General features: G+C 32.5%; 1 protein-coding gene across 11 annotated transcripts in view; it reads left to right on the forward strand.

Annotated features, from left to right (window-relative positions):
• The window catches only part of LOC117119030, an 18326-nt gene extending 431 nt beyond the window's left edge, over positions 1-17895 (forward strand). The window contains exons 1-4 of one of the 11 annotated variants that reach the window (XM_033263829.1): positions 1315-1364; positions 9142-9207; positions 11978-12046; positions 12218-17895. In XM_033263829.1, the coding sequence (XP_033119720.1) occupies positions 12236-16780 (4545 nt within the window). In that variant the 5' untranslated portion in view covers positions 1315-1364; positions 9142-9207; positions 11978-12046; positions 12218-12235 and the 3' untranslated portion in view covers positions 16781-17895. The other 10 variants (XM_033263836.1, XM_033263828.1, XM_033263837.1 and 7 more) reach the window with 10 other exon arrangements.
• The last annotated feature ends 633 nt before the right edge of the window (positions 17896-18528 follow it).

Genomic DNA, 18528 nt, shown 5'->3' on the forward strand with positions numbered 1-18528 from the left:
ATCAGTATCCCCATTTCAAGACATTTAGATACGCCACTGTACACTTATTTGTTGCGAGGATGATGTTGATTATAAACGATGATGCCGGATAGGCCTGTGTGAGGTTGATGATGATAATAGGCCTAATTATATTGCGGATGATAATACTGTTATTGCCACTGTTATTACCATTATTATTATTATTATAATTATCATCATTATCATCAGTATTACTATCATCATCATTATTACTATCATCATTATATCCATTATACGGTATCCAGTTTATTCATCCAATCACCAACCATCACTACCCAAACATATAGTATTTCTCTGTTTGGAATTTCTGCAGATATTATTATTCTCCTGAAGACGATTGAAGCATCTCAATCGAAACGTCGAGACTTTCTCAACTACACCAGTTCTTTTCAGAACTACCTACGTGGTGTACCGCAAGCTTCAACGTATATGTTATTACTTCGCCATGCAAACCTTCAAGCAATACTACATATCATCATTATAATTATCATCATCAGTATCAGTATCCCTATATCACCGTTATTATAATTAGGTCTATCATTATCAGTGTCATCAGTGGTGGATCCAGGAATTTGAAATAGAAGGATGGGGTGGCAGGACCTTTCACAGATGAAGGGTCTATCAGGACCACCTCATCTTCACCTTGGTTGGGGGAAATATTGAACCTCCAGTGCCGGAAGAGTTAAAATCTTAATACAGTACATTTTTATTTTCTGTCCATTTTTGTTTATTAAAAAAAAAAAATAGGGGGTAGTCCTGGGCAATCCTTATCCGCCGCTGACCAGTATCATCATCATTGCATTATGTTATCATTCAAGTTCAAGTTGATCTTTATTGTCACCTAATGTTTACATGAAATTCTTTTTCCAAGGTTAAAAATTAAATGAACTATCTTATTGTGCCTTTAATCATCATCATTATTATTATCATCATAATCATAATCCCCCTTTTGGGAGGTGAAAAAAAGGAAAAAAAAAGAAAAAAAGAAGGAAAAAGAAAAAAATGATAGCCCACAACGCCTCAAATGTTATTTTCGGGCGTCTAGAACACAAAAATTTCGCGGGGGCATGCCCCCGGACCCCCTAGGGCATTGTTGTCAAATTTCGGCCCCCCCCCCCTCTCATCTCATCTCTGGATCCGCCCCTGATAATATTAATCATTATCGCCATTGATCATTGTTTAGTTGGCCCGCAAAATACTTACTGGGCCTATTTTGTAGTTTCGTAATCCAATTGGCTAATAAGAACAGAACAGGCTAAAGGGTAACGCCAACGCCAACGTGCGACCGTTCCCCTGACCGAAATAAACAAACGCTCTCGTGGTAGTCGACATTCAGCCGCGAAAAAGTAAGTATTATCTTCTGGTAGTCCTATGTTCAAGGATGAATGACTTCCTAATTGTTATAAATTTAACCTTTGGTACTTTCATTGGGAAGGGTAAGGAAGGTACAACCTGGATCAATAGTTGACCCATGCTTAGGCCAAGTGGCGTCTACATTTTGGTAAGAGCACGGAGTTGAATCATGGAGGTATTATAATAATAATACCTCCATGGTTAAATACTGTAGGAGGTGGGAGGACCATGCTGAAGTGTTATCGGGTCAAACGGTCTATACAACTTAATTCCAAAGGCTAGCCCTAGAAATATTCGATTTCGCATTCAACTCCCTGATTAATTCTGTAAACAAACAGTAAGATTATTCAACTTTTATGTACCCCTGCGGATTAGATCTCGGTTTATATAGTAAGTATAAAAATGAAGGAGAATTAGTTTACTATAGTATACCAGGGAGTTATAGTGTATACCTGTACCAACTCCCTGAGTATACCTACCAGAGTAGGGTGTGTAGGCTTATTATCCTAGGCTACCAGTTTAACTTGGTATAGAACGTTTACGTACTATAGCTTGTAATGTACAATAGTACTATTGTGCCACTAGGGAGTTGTTTATTTGGTCTTGAAGGGACTATTCCGTGGTGCATTGCACTCAATTTATTTTTTTACCCCAATAAATCATAACATCACAAAACTGTGCAAATACAACTAAAAACATAAAATAGTATTGGACAGTGGTGAGAAAATCCTGGCACCACCCCTGATTTTAGAAAAAGCAAACAGTAATTAATGGTCAGAAGAAAAATATTTTAAAGAAAATATAGAGCATTTTTATTTAGTTTTTTGTTTTTGATAAGATGAGACAAGCCATAGATAAAGTGCCTTGCTCAAGGACAAGCAAAAGTCTCAGCAAAGGTGCAAACCTCTGACTTCAAGGACAACAGCCCAATTAACTGCTGCAACACCAGGGGCGCCGTGGTGGTGCCATGGAAGTGGTGGGGGGGGGGCTCCCAGGGCCGTAGCCACAAGAATTGAAGTGGTCAGGTTGAGAGACTGGAGGCCAGGGGGCCCCGGTTGGGGTTAGGGGCCGGAGGCTCCGGGAAAAATTTGCTATTATTCCATTGTATACACCAATTATAATGATGTTCTGTAGTAGTAATCTAATACATAGGCTCTAGTTTAAAAATATTTTTTATAAAGATATGTTTTAACATAACATCTGGGCTATGATGAAGCAAAGCAATAAAATACTTTGAATTCAAAACAGCAGGGTTTATTCAAGAAAAAGCTTGTTATTCACAGCATTGTATTCACAAAAAAATTATGGACAAAAATGCAATACACTTTTGCATTGTCTAACTATTAACTAAAAGCGACTGTAATTTAAATATTTTACTGATTGATACGTCACGATGTATGGTTAATCAAAAAACAATCACAGGGAGAATATACATGTGCGTTTGATTTTTATACCTTAATGGGAAGGCATAAACCATTTTATTATATTTTGTTTTTTTTTAAATTACAAAAGACAATTATGCATATTTCATTAATTTCCTGGTGAAAGTAAAATCACACCAATAAAGTACAATTGTTGAAAGAATTGCATTATTCTGCTTCATTTAAGAATAAGTTATATTATGACCAAGTTGTTATAATATGAAATCTAAACTGTAATATTATTAACAAGATCAATCAACACATGACATAAAACATGTATATATCAAAATTATTATGTTTAAACTTTGCTCGTTGGTGCGTGCATAAAATGTAATATCTTGGAATTTGGATCTAACATGTATAATGATATTGATAAACAATCACATTTCTCTCTGTACTATATTATGCTAAACATTTATGGAAGTGGACTTCCTTATATTGTGGTCATATTAGACTAATATTATTATTAAAGAAGTCCATTCAACAAACAACATAAAACATACATCAAAGTTATTAGGTTAAAGTTCACACGTCGGTGCATGCATAAACATTGGGCCTACCTGAGGTCAAAATTCTCTGTACTATCTATGCTAATTTAGGGAGTAAACTTCCTTATGATTTAAGGAAATATATATGTAGTCTTATATTGAGCTATAAGTTTAGAAGCTTAGACGTTTAAAAGTTAAAAGAGAGGACTTCCTTATGTTGTGGTCATATTAGACTGTTATATCATTAAAGTCCATTCAACAAACAGCATAAAACATATCAAAATTATTAGGTTAAACTTTCCACTTTGGTGAATGAATATAATTTTTGGGACATATGTGATTTACATGACATTTTGAGAATGTACTGAGTCAATATTCCATTTTCATTTAGTGTAGATGTATTTTTATGTTTTTATTTTATTTGTATTCTTTTTATTTTGTTTGATTCATTCACACAAAAGGGATATTATAAATCATATAACTATTGTCCGACTGTGTGCATTAAACATTTGACGACGAGGATAATGTCGCCAAATCCCCAACCGTGCTACCAGCGTTGCTTGACACGTCACATTAAAGGGCCTGTTAATTAATCTTGCACAGGAGCCGGTTATCACCTTATTTCTTCCTCCTCATCATCATCATCTTCTTTATCATCATAATTATTAATTGTCCATAGTAAAGTAGGGAAAAAACTATGAATTTAGAGTGTATTCAATAATAGACGTCTCATAATGCACGAAAGCATCTAGTAAACAAAAACTTTCCGAAGGAGGAGCTGAAGACTCCCCCACCCAATAGGCCTATCTAAAATTTGTCTTCCTGTGACAGAACAAGCTCTCTTCTTATGACGCCACCAACCATGGGAACCCATCTGTGCGATAGGGTAAACTCTGGATCCGCCCCTGACATGTATTTAAGAAAAGTGCTTAAAAAAAATGTATGTTTACAATATTCATATATAGAAAATAATGTTGCATACTAGAACTAATATGGTTTTTTTTCCTTGTCAGTTGACTAAGTAATCAATCATTATAAATTGTACACCAAAGAGAAGAAAACAATTTATTAAACTATCATTAACTGTTCACCCCAGAGTTCACAGACTTGTGGTTCTTGAGTTAGGTCAAGAAAGAGGAGGTTGAGTATAAACATAGGCCTACAGGTGGAATTTAGGTTTTTTTTCCATAATCAATTAACTTGTGGTCTGTCAAAAAGTGGTCAGGTTTCAACCTTACCAACCATACCGGTGGCTTCGTCCCAGCCCCCACTGGACAGGTCAACCCGTGGGACAGAGCTCGTCGGGCTTGTTTTTTTTTTTTTATACATTATTGTTTCTCTGTAATACATTCATTTGAATTATTCTTTAAAACTCAAGTTGATTATATAATTGTATAATAATATATAATTGTATGAAAATATTATTCTTTGTGGGGTTTGTTTACATAAAAAAAAAAATTTAATTGAATTTATTAGTAGGCCTAATTCTTTTCCCTAAAGACAATTTGAACAAAAGCAGTGACCTGGAGTAAATAAATTAATTTATTGAGAAAGTCATTTAAATATGCACAAATCAGAAAATGTATTATATCAAAATATAATTACCCATCAAGCCATTGTAAAGTTGTGTGAAAATAGAATTTAAAATTGGAAAATTATTTACAGTTATTAGCATTTTAAAGAAGGTAAATTTAACAAAAACAGGAAATGTTGAGTTTATTGGTAATAATGATAATCTAAATAAATTCAATAATTATAAATATCAGATATTTATTTTTTATTGTATGTATTAACAGAGAAGAAACATTGTTTTTTCCAAGAAAAATATCATTTTAAATTTGTAAAATGCAAATTTTGATATGCTTGATATTTTAATTAGATTTCTGACTAGTATGAACTGAATTCATAATACAAATTTTTCTTTGTGCTGCAAGCTTTTGTTGGCTTCAAATTTCATTACTCAGTTTTCTTGAACGGACCATTAATGATAGGCTGAGTTTATAAAACCTTTTATGGATGAGAACAATGGCACATATATTCACAGTGTTATCTGAAATAATTAGCTTTTATCATATTACATTTTTTTTTCAAGATTGTAATATCAATATCCAAGTACAATTAATTTGTATGTGTAACCAGAGTTAATGATTTTATGTTAAAAAGAAATTTAGATATAATGATTTGTATGGTATTCAATTCAACAGTTCACTGTATTTCATTATAATAATTGTTCTCATAAGTATTCCATGGTGTTGTGTTGACAAGATTTTCTGGTGTTATTGACGATAATCGTATTATTTATAGAATTCTAAAATTATGTTCTATTTTAAATAACATTATATGCTAAGTACGGTATAATTACCTTTGCAGGTATAATTACCTTTGCAGGAATAATCAGCTCACTTGTGCCAAAGAATGGCAAATAGATAATCTGAAAGAATTTTTGATGGGAAATTCCACATTAAGGCTACAATCACCAATAAATTAATGTACATGAATCTGAACTTAGATTTAATTTTCTGAGTACAAATGTGTGTTGAAATTAATTTGAAGTAAAGTTTTAAGCTCAATATATTCATATTTTTCAAAATCCACTGGTATATTAGATTCAGAATTTAACCCTTAATGACTTTAGGTATTCTGAATATGTGAGTTTAGATGTGGCCTATTACTAAAAAAAACCAAAGGATCCACTGATTATTCGCAAATAGAATATGAGTATGGTAACTCTGAAAAATGACAAACCTGAGGCCATAATTAATTTTACGCTTTGTTCTTTATTAGAACATTGTAAATGTTCTAATAAAGAATGAAACATAGAATCAATTATGGCATCACGTTTGTCGTTATTCGGAGTCATCATAATAATATTCTATAACTCTATTTTTGAGTGAAATTTTGACTTGGCTTTATTTAGCACTTTTTCACAAAGTTGGTAGATATTTGGTTATTGTGATATTACAATCAACTTTAGTTAATTATCGTATTTAGAGGGATTGTCGTGTCATGTGATAAAAAATTAAAGGTGAAAAGTTTTGTGAAAAACCATTAAAAACAAGAGCAACCACTCACCGGTCTGCGTTTTAATCTGAGGTTACCTCTATTCATTTCTTTTTTTAGCGTAAAGCCTGTCTTCCAATCTAATTTATTCAGCAAGTTTCATATTTACCATTAATTTCTACTTATAAAGGACACATTGAATAAATGCTGTGTTGTAAGGAACCGAAGGACGTGAGTTTAGATTGCGCCTGTGTTTAATTTTTTTTTTGCATAATTGAACATTCTAAGATATTTGAGAGCTGTTTAACAAAAATATTTGGAAGAGCGCTAATAAGGTAAATAATTAGAATGTTTATTTGTACAAAATTAAAATGTCTTAAAATTAAGGAAATAAAATGTCTTAAAATTTAAAAAAAAAAATGAAAATTGAATACCAAGACACGATTCGAACTCAGGACCTTTGGTTCCTTAGAACACGTCGTAAACTAACTAGGGCATTCATCCGATGTGTCCTATTAGTGGTAATGGCAGTAATGTACAGTCCTTGCTGAAACTCCTGTTTTGTTTTGTTGGTGTATGGGGTACCATGGGGTCCAACTTAAAAAAGGGGCCATGAACAGTTGTTGAAAATCACCTCTAGTTTATGTGTACAACATTTCCTGCACGTCCATTCCAAGTTCTGGTAACAACAACAATTCAGAGTGAGGTTCAGAGGTCCACCTGCACAGATCTAAAACGTAAATGGTGAAAACTTCAAAATGTTGGCTTACATATATTACATATGTAGGTTTTATGTTTTGTATGGTAAAAGAAAGCTAATATCAATAAACAATTAGTAATTTTTTCATATTCCAAAACAATGTTTAATATCATGATACACAACTGCTGAATCCATATACTCCTTTCTTCATTTAGTTTAGAATATTGATCTTTCATGAAGATAATGGATATTTCTTAATGTCATGTTGTTGAGAATAACCATTATCTTTCATCAAGTTAATGATTATCAACATTTGCATTTTGCAGGCATTATCTCAGATTGTCTAATAGATAACCTGAATAGAAGTTTTATAGATTTATAACACTCAATTTCATCATGTTCCTTTTGCTGACATTATTTGGTACTGCATATTGATTTTTTTTTTTACACAGTGTATTTTTGAATAAAATTTTACTACTGTACAGAACTGATCTGACCTATATAGGTATTAATTATTCCATATGGTAGGAAATTAGAGTATAATAATAATAATAATAATCAAATTTAAATTGTTATAAAAGGTAAATATATTTATAATTACCATTTTGAACAATTCAAAAAGGTAAATATATTTATATTGTAAAGATAAAACTGGAAAACATATTCAATGATTATGATTATGGAATTTGGGTAGTGTACAAATGAATAAATTGCTAATTAAACTATGCATAATGTCAAATAAATATATGCTTACAATCTAGAATTTCCTCACTTTGAAATGTTAGGTAGCAGGTCTATCAAGGAAAGACACATTTGAAAATGTTGTTGTAGTCTGTCTTTGTTTTGGTGCATTTTGGCAAATGTTATACCAAACAAGTCATTGCATTGTGTCTGATTTTTCAGAATCTTTTAAAATTTTAACCTAAAATATCAGTTGAATATGCTTTCATGTAAGTAGTATGAGAAAACATTTCATAAGACAGTGCGGTGTGTGTGAGATCCATTGACATTTGTTCCTGGTTCAATTGCATCCACTGCACTTTTGAAATGAAAGAAGAAAGTGCGCCATCATTCAGAAGAGACATTATAGCCATCGGTCCCATATGTGTATGGTCCAAGTGCACGTTAAAGAATGCAGTACGCTCTTTGAAAAAGAGTAGAAGATTGTCTTCTGGTGTACTGCCTAATCACCACCAAGAAGGAGCCTACTGGAAATAAGTCTTTAAACTTCTATGTGTTATCCTTGGTGTCCACTGGATACAGTATATCCAATCCAGTTCGGTTCGGAATGTTCATATAGCCAATTATTCCTTGCTTCTTTCTTATTCTGGTAATACTTTCCTGATAGTCAAATAAAAACTTAAATGTTGATTGATTTCTCACTTAAAAGAAGATGGAAATATGTTTATTAGATGGACCTTTAATTTTGATTGCTGACTGTTGTATTAAGTATTATTCTTGTTGTTTAGTTACTATTCATTATCTTTTTGTATTTTTCAATATCAATTTTCTGACAACAGATTTATAATCTTTGTTTCAAATGGTAAATTTCCCAGGAGATTCCGCCATCTGCAACTCTTAAGATATTTGCACTTTGTAGTATGTGCTATTTATATTTAAATTATTATTATGAATAATTTGTTGACGTCGTTCATGCATCATGTAGTAACACGATGTACTGATCACATTTCCTGGTTGAAGCATACATTTCCACAGAACATTTACTTAAATTTGAAAATAATCAAGTTCATTTCTGCAGTTTTTCCTTCAACTTTAGACAACATTTCAAGTAATAAATGAAAAGGTATTTAAAATGGATTATAGGTTGCATATATGATATTTTAAAGTTATTTTGTGTGAATTTTTAACCAGAGATTTCAGTGCCATTTTTATGTTTATCTACTGTAGTTTGGAATATTTGAGTTACCACACATCTGTTATTGTTGAACGCAACTGCTTTGTGTTCCAGCCCCACTTGCTATGCCTGACTACACAGTCATAATAACGTTTCTTTCATAAAGATCCGATCAATAGGCACATTGCCTGTACACTTTATGGATGAGTTATTGTTGGATAAACCTAACAGAATTGAATCCATTCATGAGGCTTTTATTATTTTTTTTCTGTGATGCATCAGAGGTGTTTTTTTTTGTAACTACAGTAGTAACCTGTACCTCCATGACCAGTTGAAGATATATTTTCTAAGAATATTTTCACAGTATTTGCAGTAAGTATTATAAGACTAGTTTTTATATTGATGTTTTAATATTTAAAGTATATACTTAATATATAAATTACTATGATTATGATCAGTGGTTTGTGCATTTTTATAGGGGTTTGAATGAGAATAATTTATATATACAATATGAAATTTACATTAGCTCAACATACTGTATCCTTAATATCCCAACTGTGGTTGTATATTTTTAGTAATTTGTATGTTGATATGATTGTTTAATATTGATAAAACCTATTAACTGTTGTTCAAAATTTTAAATGGAATATCATATGTTGGAGATTCTTAATGGTAATCAGACAAAAACCACCCAGGACAATAACCACCCAGACATAAACCACCCAAAATGAACTATACCATTGTTAAAGTGGGGTGGTTTGTGGGGTGGACAATGTTGGGTGGGCTTGTTTTTATCTAGCTTTACAATAGGATAGTGACTTCATATTACACACCTTCAATTCAATTATTCTTTTGACAGCATGCATTTAAGTTAATAAGCATCTTAGATTTCAACAATTATTGTGCTTAAAAGTTGGCCATTATTTGAATGATTTAAACACAGCACTTAACTTCCAAACTTTATGGTAAATTCAAATGTATAATTTGTAGTAAAGTTTTAATACATTAATGAATATGACTGTTTTCATTGAAATCATTATTATTATTAAAGGGAATTATCTTTGTAATGTAATGTATTTTAAGCTTGTAATCCAGATTTTTTTGGATTCTTTTAAATTTTATTGTATTTTATGACGTAATGTTTTTAATCTTTTTTTGAATTGCCCCATGTGGGATAATTAATGATGTATTGTATTGTATCTAATTGAAAGTAATTTTTAAAGGAATTAGTCCTTTTATAAATTTAAATAAATTTAGAATACTAAAATATACAAATACCATAAAGATAAAAAAGAATTATTAATGAATACAAATTTTACTACAAATTTTACATTTGAATTTCCATGAAGTTTGGAAGTTAAATGTTGTGTTAATATCATTAAAAAGAGAACCTTAACCACAGTGATTGCTGAAATCTAAAATGTGTATTAATCTACATGCATGTTATCAAAATAGTCACAAATGAGCTAGATAAAAACAAGCCCACCCAACATTGTCCACCCTACTGCACACTCCACTTTAACAATGGTATATTCCACTTTGGGTAGTTTTTCTCAGGGTGGTTATTGTCCTGGGTGGTTTATGTCCTACATTCATTTTAATGCATTAAAAATGAAAACATGTATATATTGTGATTTTATACATACCATTATTTTGTAGCAATAATTGTCAAAAATTGTCACAGAAATTGCATATGATTGGGAATACTGTAAACATTTTGGATAATTTCTAGAACTGTATAATGTAGTCCTTACAGTTTTTTGTTTTTCTATTGAAATTATTTGTGGCATGTTGCCAAATAAGTGATTACACAGTGACTGCTATTTATGTGAGGGAACAATGCTTTTCAATGCTAGCACTGTAAATCCACTCATGGCAAATTACTTTTCAACATCCGCAAGAAAAGTCTATGGCTTCCTGGACAGTGTTTTAAATATCTTCCACTTCCTGATATGCTTGCTGTAAAAATTCACATCTTCTGCAAAATTCATTGGTCGTTTGCTTAATAGCTTCTTGTCACGTATATATTTTTTGGCGGAAAGTTATACATTAGTCTGATTACAGTTAAGTAAAATATAGCTTTTTTTAGTTACATTCTAATTTGTATATATATTTTTTGCAGTATTTTATATTATGACAATATATTTTGTAAATAGTGGAAGAACTTCATTTCCTTGGTTTTGGAAAAATGGAAGTGGAAAACATAGTTTTGAAAGTGAAACTGTGTAGACATTTTTTAAGGGTTTGGACTGAGATCAATGCATGTATTGTACAGTGTAACTATGTTATTACCACCATGTTACACAATATCTTTCAGGCACTTTTCCATTTTTTAGCAGTCAGAAATTATGTAAATCAGGCTGAACATGAACAAATAAGAAGTGTGAGCATTAGTATAAATATTAAAACACCTCAAACTACTGATTGAGAAGTTTTAAAAGATGTATAATTGGATTCGTGATAAATTATTACATAGCAAAACCTGATGATAAAGTGCTTCTGTTATTTTCCACTGCCTTTTCTGTGCTAATCTCAGTTTCTCATTTAATTCCAAGTTATAAAAACTTGCAATGTGAACAAAGTTGTAAATTTCCTTTTTGAAGCTTATTTTTCTATCGCGATATGTGTTGATGCTTACATCTGTAGATAGATAGAACGATTCGCTGTTGTATATGGGGTTAATGATAGGGAGTAAGCAGAATCAGCAGTTATTTAAACTCTCTTGTAGGCTATGATTTTATATTCAAGAATGCTTTGATGAAACTGCCAGTGTACATAACTTCAAGGACTTGTATTATATGCAACAAATACTCAAGCTTTGAGCTTGTCCTTGGATAGAATTAATTTTTTAAAATAAATTTTCCATGAAGAAACTATGAAGGACAAAATGTTTCAAAATGGTGCAGTCAGTTACATGGGAGGATAGAAAACATTTTTCAAATCACTAACTGGTTGATTCTCAAGATTCAAGATTAATTTGGTTTTGGAAAATCCATTTCACTTTATTACATAAAATAAAACAACTAATGTACAACACACAAACTTTATTACAAATCTTTTAAATCTTCTAAATTTGGAACATTATTTGCCATTTCATATTTATTTTGAAATACTAAATTTGTTTTTCTTTGTTAATTTTCAGATTATGCTTGATAGAACTTTATTAAATTAATTGTGCTTGACATGGATTAAGTTGATGAAGATGACCCATGTAGGTACAGCAACTCATTTGATTTATTGCACATAGTTTGCTTAATTGATTATCCAGTGTAAATCTACATGATTTAGATAGATAGATAGTTGTATTGAATATTACAAACAAATTTAGAAACCTGATTTAAGCAAGTCATTGTATAATTTATTCTGTTTTTTTTTATTGTAGTGAAGACTGATTTTGAAAATGAGTAGCAAACTCAATGTAAAGGGCACACAAGAGAATGTTACTGAGAGGGTTCTTCTAAAACGCTTAAAGAATGAAGCAAAAAAGAGGAACTGCTCTGTCGTTCTTCACAAGGCGAAGCTTCCTAGGTACGGGTACTACAATGTGTGTACAGGGGAAAGTGATGATCAGCAGGTTCCAAATGTTACAGATATGTTAACTGATGTAATACCAGCATGGTTACCATCACCATCAGATGGTGATGAGCTCCCAGCTGGAGGTGCATGTACGACTAACCATGAGCCACGAAATATTTTCCAATCTATCAAATCATTCTCAGGATATGATTATAGGACTGAAGAGAATGGAGAAAAACCATCTACAGGATTACAGGCAGCACCAGCTGATTCTTTATTTCTTACTGATCTTGGAACAACATTATCTGATCCTACCAAAGAGGGTGGGGGAGTTAATACTGCCATGGACAGTGTGATTTTTAAAGGCCATGTAAATGCTGAGGGAGAAATTATGAAGAAGGAACATGTGGAGGAAGTAGATTTAGAGGAGGAAGTAGAGGATAAATGGTGTCCTCTCACACCAACAAGTGAATCTGAAAGGGACACTGTAACATCCATTAATATACCTGATGATGGAATTGTAGATTATAGCCAACCTAATCTTGATGATAAAACTAACAGTGGCTCAACACTTTTAATCAAAGAATGTTGGTCTTTGGCTGGAAAAGAATCATTCTGGAGTAATCCAAGTGATGCTACTATTGATTGCAATCAGACCAACAAATATTCAACTTCGACCTCTCCAGATTATGTTAATGATAATAATTATACGGAGTCAAATTCAGCAAAACAAACTTCAGCATTTAATACTGAAGTGACATGTTTAGAAGTTGTTCAGAGTACACAGGATGCTGTTACATTTGAACCAGAAGAATCAACATTTCATCAAGAACATTCAGACAATGAAGTTCAGAGTACTCAGGATGCTATTACATTTGTATCAGAAGAATCAACATTTCATCAAGAACATTCAGACAATAAAGTTCAGAGTACTCAGGATGCTATTACATTTGTATCAGAAGAATCAACATTTCATCAAAAAAATTCAGACAATGAAGTTCAGAGTTCTCAGGATGCTATTACATTTGTACCAGAAGAATCAACATTTCATCAAGAACATTCAGACAATGATGGTGATGTCAAAACCCTACAGAGGCCCTGTGAGGTGACAGATCAGTGTGTCATTCAAACAACTAAACAAACTTTTTCAGATGATGATGCAAAACAAGTATATTCATCCTCAGATGATGTTCAGGAAACCACAGACTCTATCAAAAATAATATGTTGACAACACCTAAAGAGAAACCACAAGTGAAGTTGTCAGAAATTGGAAAAGAGCAATTTATAACTACTGGCTCTCCAGTAGCAGAGAAAACATTAGCTGTGACTCCTACACAATATATATCACTACAGCAATCTGACTATAATAAAAATTATCACTCAAATACTGAAATGAACATTGATCAGCATTTAGCTACCTCATTATCAAACTCTGAGTCGGACAGGACAATAGAACAATTGCATTCAATGTCAGTGGGCAACATAGCTACTTCTATGCAAACCTTTAAGGCTACTGAGCATTCTTCACCATCATCAAAACCTTCTACTGCAGCAAACAGTATTACTGCTCTGAATGTTGATAGGATTGCAAGAGTGCCAGAAACGTCACAGAATATGGAGACCATTCCAATGTCTCCTAAATGTATGCTGGATAACAACCAAAATGATGGAGACATAGAAAAAAGTAAATGTGTTGCAGGTGTAAATCTAATTAACAACAGAAATGAAACCAGTCAGTGTTTCTTCAACAAATCAAATTCTGACACACTTGTGGGCAAAATACAACAAGGTAATACAGAAGATAACTCAACTACACAAATATCAACAAAAGATGAGAAATTGACAGTGAATATAACTAAACCAGATAGTTTACAAACATCTTTAGAGATTGGCAACAAGTCGAATGCGAATACTTCACCCAATCAAAGTAATGAAACACCATATAAACGTCCTCGGGGCCGTCCAAAAGGAAGTGGTCGCTCAAGAGGAAGAGGAAGAGGAAGAGGTGGCTATGGATATGGACATGGGTTTATGAGGCAAGAAATTCCTTTTCATCATACGGTTAATTTTAACAACCCTATGAATACATGCATAAATAACATAAGTCAATCCCCACAACAAAATCCACAGAAAGTAATTGTACCAATAGAGTTGCCATCCAAAGGTGTTATTGGACTGGTTTCTCAGACAACTTACTCTGAGATTCAAAAGCACTTGTCTGCCTCAGACAGCGTTGTGCCTAATAAACCTGAGCAAAATCAACCAGTTTACCAAGGTCTATCGCATGAGCCTCATGGAAGAATTTGTGTTCCTATTTATGATTCAGATGTTTTGAAATTTGTTCAAAAGACAATTTCGAATGGGGACTCTACATTGCAGACGCCAATGCAAATCCACAGCAATTCACATAGGACATCAACTGTTCAAACGAGTGAACCAAATCAAATGATAGAATTACAGAGGCCACCACCAGGATATCAACCCACTCTACATTCCAACATCAATAATGATGGGGCATACCAGTCAACAATTGAAAACAACTTGCCAGTTGCTGTGAACGAAAAGGAAATGAACAGAAATTGCTTTCAAGTAGAAAATGAATCTGTGCTTGCTCTTCCTCGTAATTCCATTACGAATTTGCCTGTTCCAATTTCAATTCCAAAATCCAAGTACAATAGAAAAGGATCAAATATTAAAGGATCAACTACTTTGACAGTCAGAGAGCAGTTGCTTGAGAAAATGAGGGGAAGATTATATCAGAGAAGGAATTTTACTGGAACAACACCACGTTTACAACAACCTTCTCTTGTTACCAATGCTCCTATATTTCATATGTTGTCACCAAGACCACCACATCCATCCAGCATTCCAAATAGGAAGGGAATTTTTTTCAGTCCTGTCCAGCAAACACACTCTATTTCACAAGAAATCAGAAGTAATCCACCATTTCCAGTGTACAGACCTTCAACAAAAATCAGCCCCCAAGTCTCATTTAACCAATCATTTGTGGCCACACCTCAGTATCATTTTCAATCAGATCCTCAAAAACCTGTTTCACATACGGTAGTGCCTATCGAAACAGGTGTTGTAAATAAAGTTATGAATAATTCACTTGTTTCTAACTCAGTGGCAATGTTCACAACACATACTCCTCATTTTCAAACCTCTAATGCTCCCCCTCAAGTTACTATCATTGATACATCTAGGCCTGCCCCAAGGCATAATGCAGTTCAATTGAGAAAACCAGAGATACACAGTTCAAAGCAGCAAAATAATTTTCATTCACACAATTTATTTGCTACCAGACAATTACAGGCAATAAACATTCAACCACAACAGACCTTCTCAGCATTGGATTTAAGTATGAGGTCAAAAGATTTTCACAACAATGTCACTGTTAAAAAACCGGAAGAAAATTACTCTGCTCCACTGGATCTAAGCAGGAAACCCCACCCCACAGTTGAGAATCCTGATGTTAAATGTACACCACTTGATCTAAGTCAAAAAGAACAAGACAGACCTGCAAAGTATTTGGAGCCTGTGGTTCAGAGTCCAGACCTGAATGGCCATGAAGGCATGCCTCAACAGAGTAGCGTGTCTTCGGAATCATTGCGGTCTGTATCAGACGTCGAGCCTGAACAATCTCTGTCAGTTCTTGCAGCTGCTGCAGAATTGTTAGAGTATAAACATGTGAGCACTGGTGATGTTGATCCACCTGACCAACAACCTTCACCAAAGATGGAAAAAATAAAGGTGAAATTTAATTCTAAGCAAAAGTTATGGCATTTGGTGCCAATGACTAAAGACCTTCAGAAACATACTGGTCAAAAGCCAAAAAGAGGCAGACCACCAATTGTAAAAAATATTGAAGAAAATACTGTAGTCAAACGTCACCATTGTCAATTTTGTAATTTCTCTCATATTAAAAAACATGAAGTTCGTGTACATATAAAAGTGGCTCACTTTGCTAAATTTAAGAAAGATCCGAAAAATAATGACTTTCACCAAGATGATGTGGAGAAAATAAGGATTAAAAATCCTCCTGAAAATCAGGATCCAAATCCAACAAAAAATCACCGTGACTTCATGTGTAAACACTGTGGTTTTAAAACGACGTCAAGTTATATTTTACAACTTCACATAGCAAAGTGCCAACCTAATGAAACTTCAGATGTTTGTCAGTCAATAGAGAGAGAGATAATTGAGGAACTGAAAAAACAAAGACACACCTGCAACATATGTGGAGCTACTTATCTTTACATCAATGGACTTCGTTCTCATGAGCACAGACACCACTTGCTGCTTGCTCATCAGTGTTTAAAGTGTGGATTAAAGTTCAAATCAAAAGGAACCTTGCAACGCCACCAAATACAAAAGAATCATCTTCCTGTTAAAGAAAATGAAAGTGTTTCAAGTCCAGGTGTCTAAATGTTATTCAGAATAATAAACAAATTGTTTAAAATATTCTAAAAGTTAAATTGAAAGCATCTTATGTAGGGGAAATCTTATGATTCAAATTATTTTTGTTCATGTAACTCATAATATTTTCTGGTACAATAGTAGATAACAACATACTAACTAATAGTATTGTTAACTTCTAAGATTCTATCAAAAAATCACAAAGAGACTTTCAATGAACTTCCTCTTCTAGGATAATGGAGCTGTGAAAGGTCAGGTTTCAAGAATACGCAAAAGAAGCAATATGAATATTGCAATTTTTCTAAATTATTGGTGTATAAATGTTATGATGACATTTTTGTAAATAAAGGTTAACATAATTCATTGTACATAATATAGATGTTCAACAGAAATGAGTGAAGCACTTTTCTCTTGATTTCATTGATTGTGGGTGCTGTATTCAGTACATGTAAATTTGTATTTAAATAGTACGGTACAGTACTAATATCTTAATCTTGCTAATCTAGACAAACAATGCTCCAAATTTTGAAGCTATGAAAACCTGAGACACTTGCCTCAGACGAAAATTCATGTTAGGAAAAGAAAATAGGAATCAAATGTAATCCTTTTTTCTATTTTATACTGCCGAGTAGTTCAGTGGTGTTTTATTTTGTACATGAATTTATACATTCCTTTTGATAACTATTTTTTAATTTTTATGATATATAGCATATATATACTTGTACCATGTTGAATGACATTTATGTATGTATGATTCAGTCATCTTGTTAAATTATGTTATTTTAGTATTAAAACATAACTGGCATGGGCATTAATCTCAGCAGATATTTTCAATTTATTTTTTGTACAAATATGGTACTGCTGTATACTTTAGTTTAAGAATCAGTCAACATTTTGTACTTTTCAGTTTGAAATGTTGTATGTTTATTATCGTTTAGTTCATTCACTTAATTTAGATTAATTTGTTTTTACCATATTAAGTATTATAATTTGATTGGTTTTTGCCTTTCAAGAACGATATAAGGTCAAGTATTCAATGTCCTACATAATTAATTATAATTTTTTTTTTCGTTCCAAATTTTTAACCTGTTAATTATTTTTATTTAAAAATTTACTTGTGAGTTGATTAAAAATAGATATCCATGGTAGTTCCATAATCAAAATGACACTTATTTCTCAAATCCATACGTAAATCTCATCATTTCCTTATTTTGACTATGTTGGATTTCACAATAGTTAACGCTCATTATTCAAATATATTACGGTAGCTTCCCTATTTAATGTATGTAATTTACATGAATTGTGTTCATGTTGAACTTATACAAAGAGTATTCACGTACGGTATGTACTTTATATCAAAGAAACCATTAACAATGGAATAGTCAGGGATTTCGATTGATTGTTTGAATAACCATGTCATGCATATGTGATATGGTGATCTATGTTTATTTAAAAACACAATAAATAAGTGTTATTACAAGCTATCTTTGATGTAATTTATGTTATCAATCGGAACAAAGATGGGTTAGTTACACGAAATAATACCAGATCCGGATTTCGAAAACGAAGTAAAAGGGCGCAGTTTAGTTTGTGAAAAGTATAATACTATACTAAATTAATGTATAAACATTCTAACCATAAAATGAAATTACTAATTTGGCTTTATTAAGGCCTAAGTTGTTTTCAAGTTGAGGCAAATGATATGGTTTGTAATCACACTTGGGTACTGTGTAAACGTTTGTGTTACCTTTTATTGT

This window comes from Anneissia japonica, unplaced genomic scaffold (genome assembly GCF_011630105.1).
Source record: "Anneissia japonica isolate Jap-2015-1 unplaced genomic scaffold, ASM1163010v1 scaffold1826_len1998817_cov189, whole genome shotgun sequence".
NCBI classification, from domain to species: Eukaryota; Metazoa; Echinodermata; class Crinoidea; order Comatulida; family Comatulidae; genus Anneissia; species Anneissia japonica.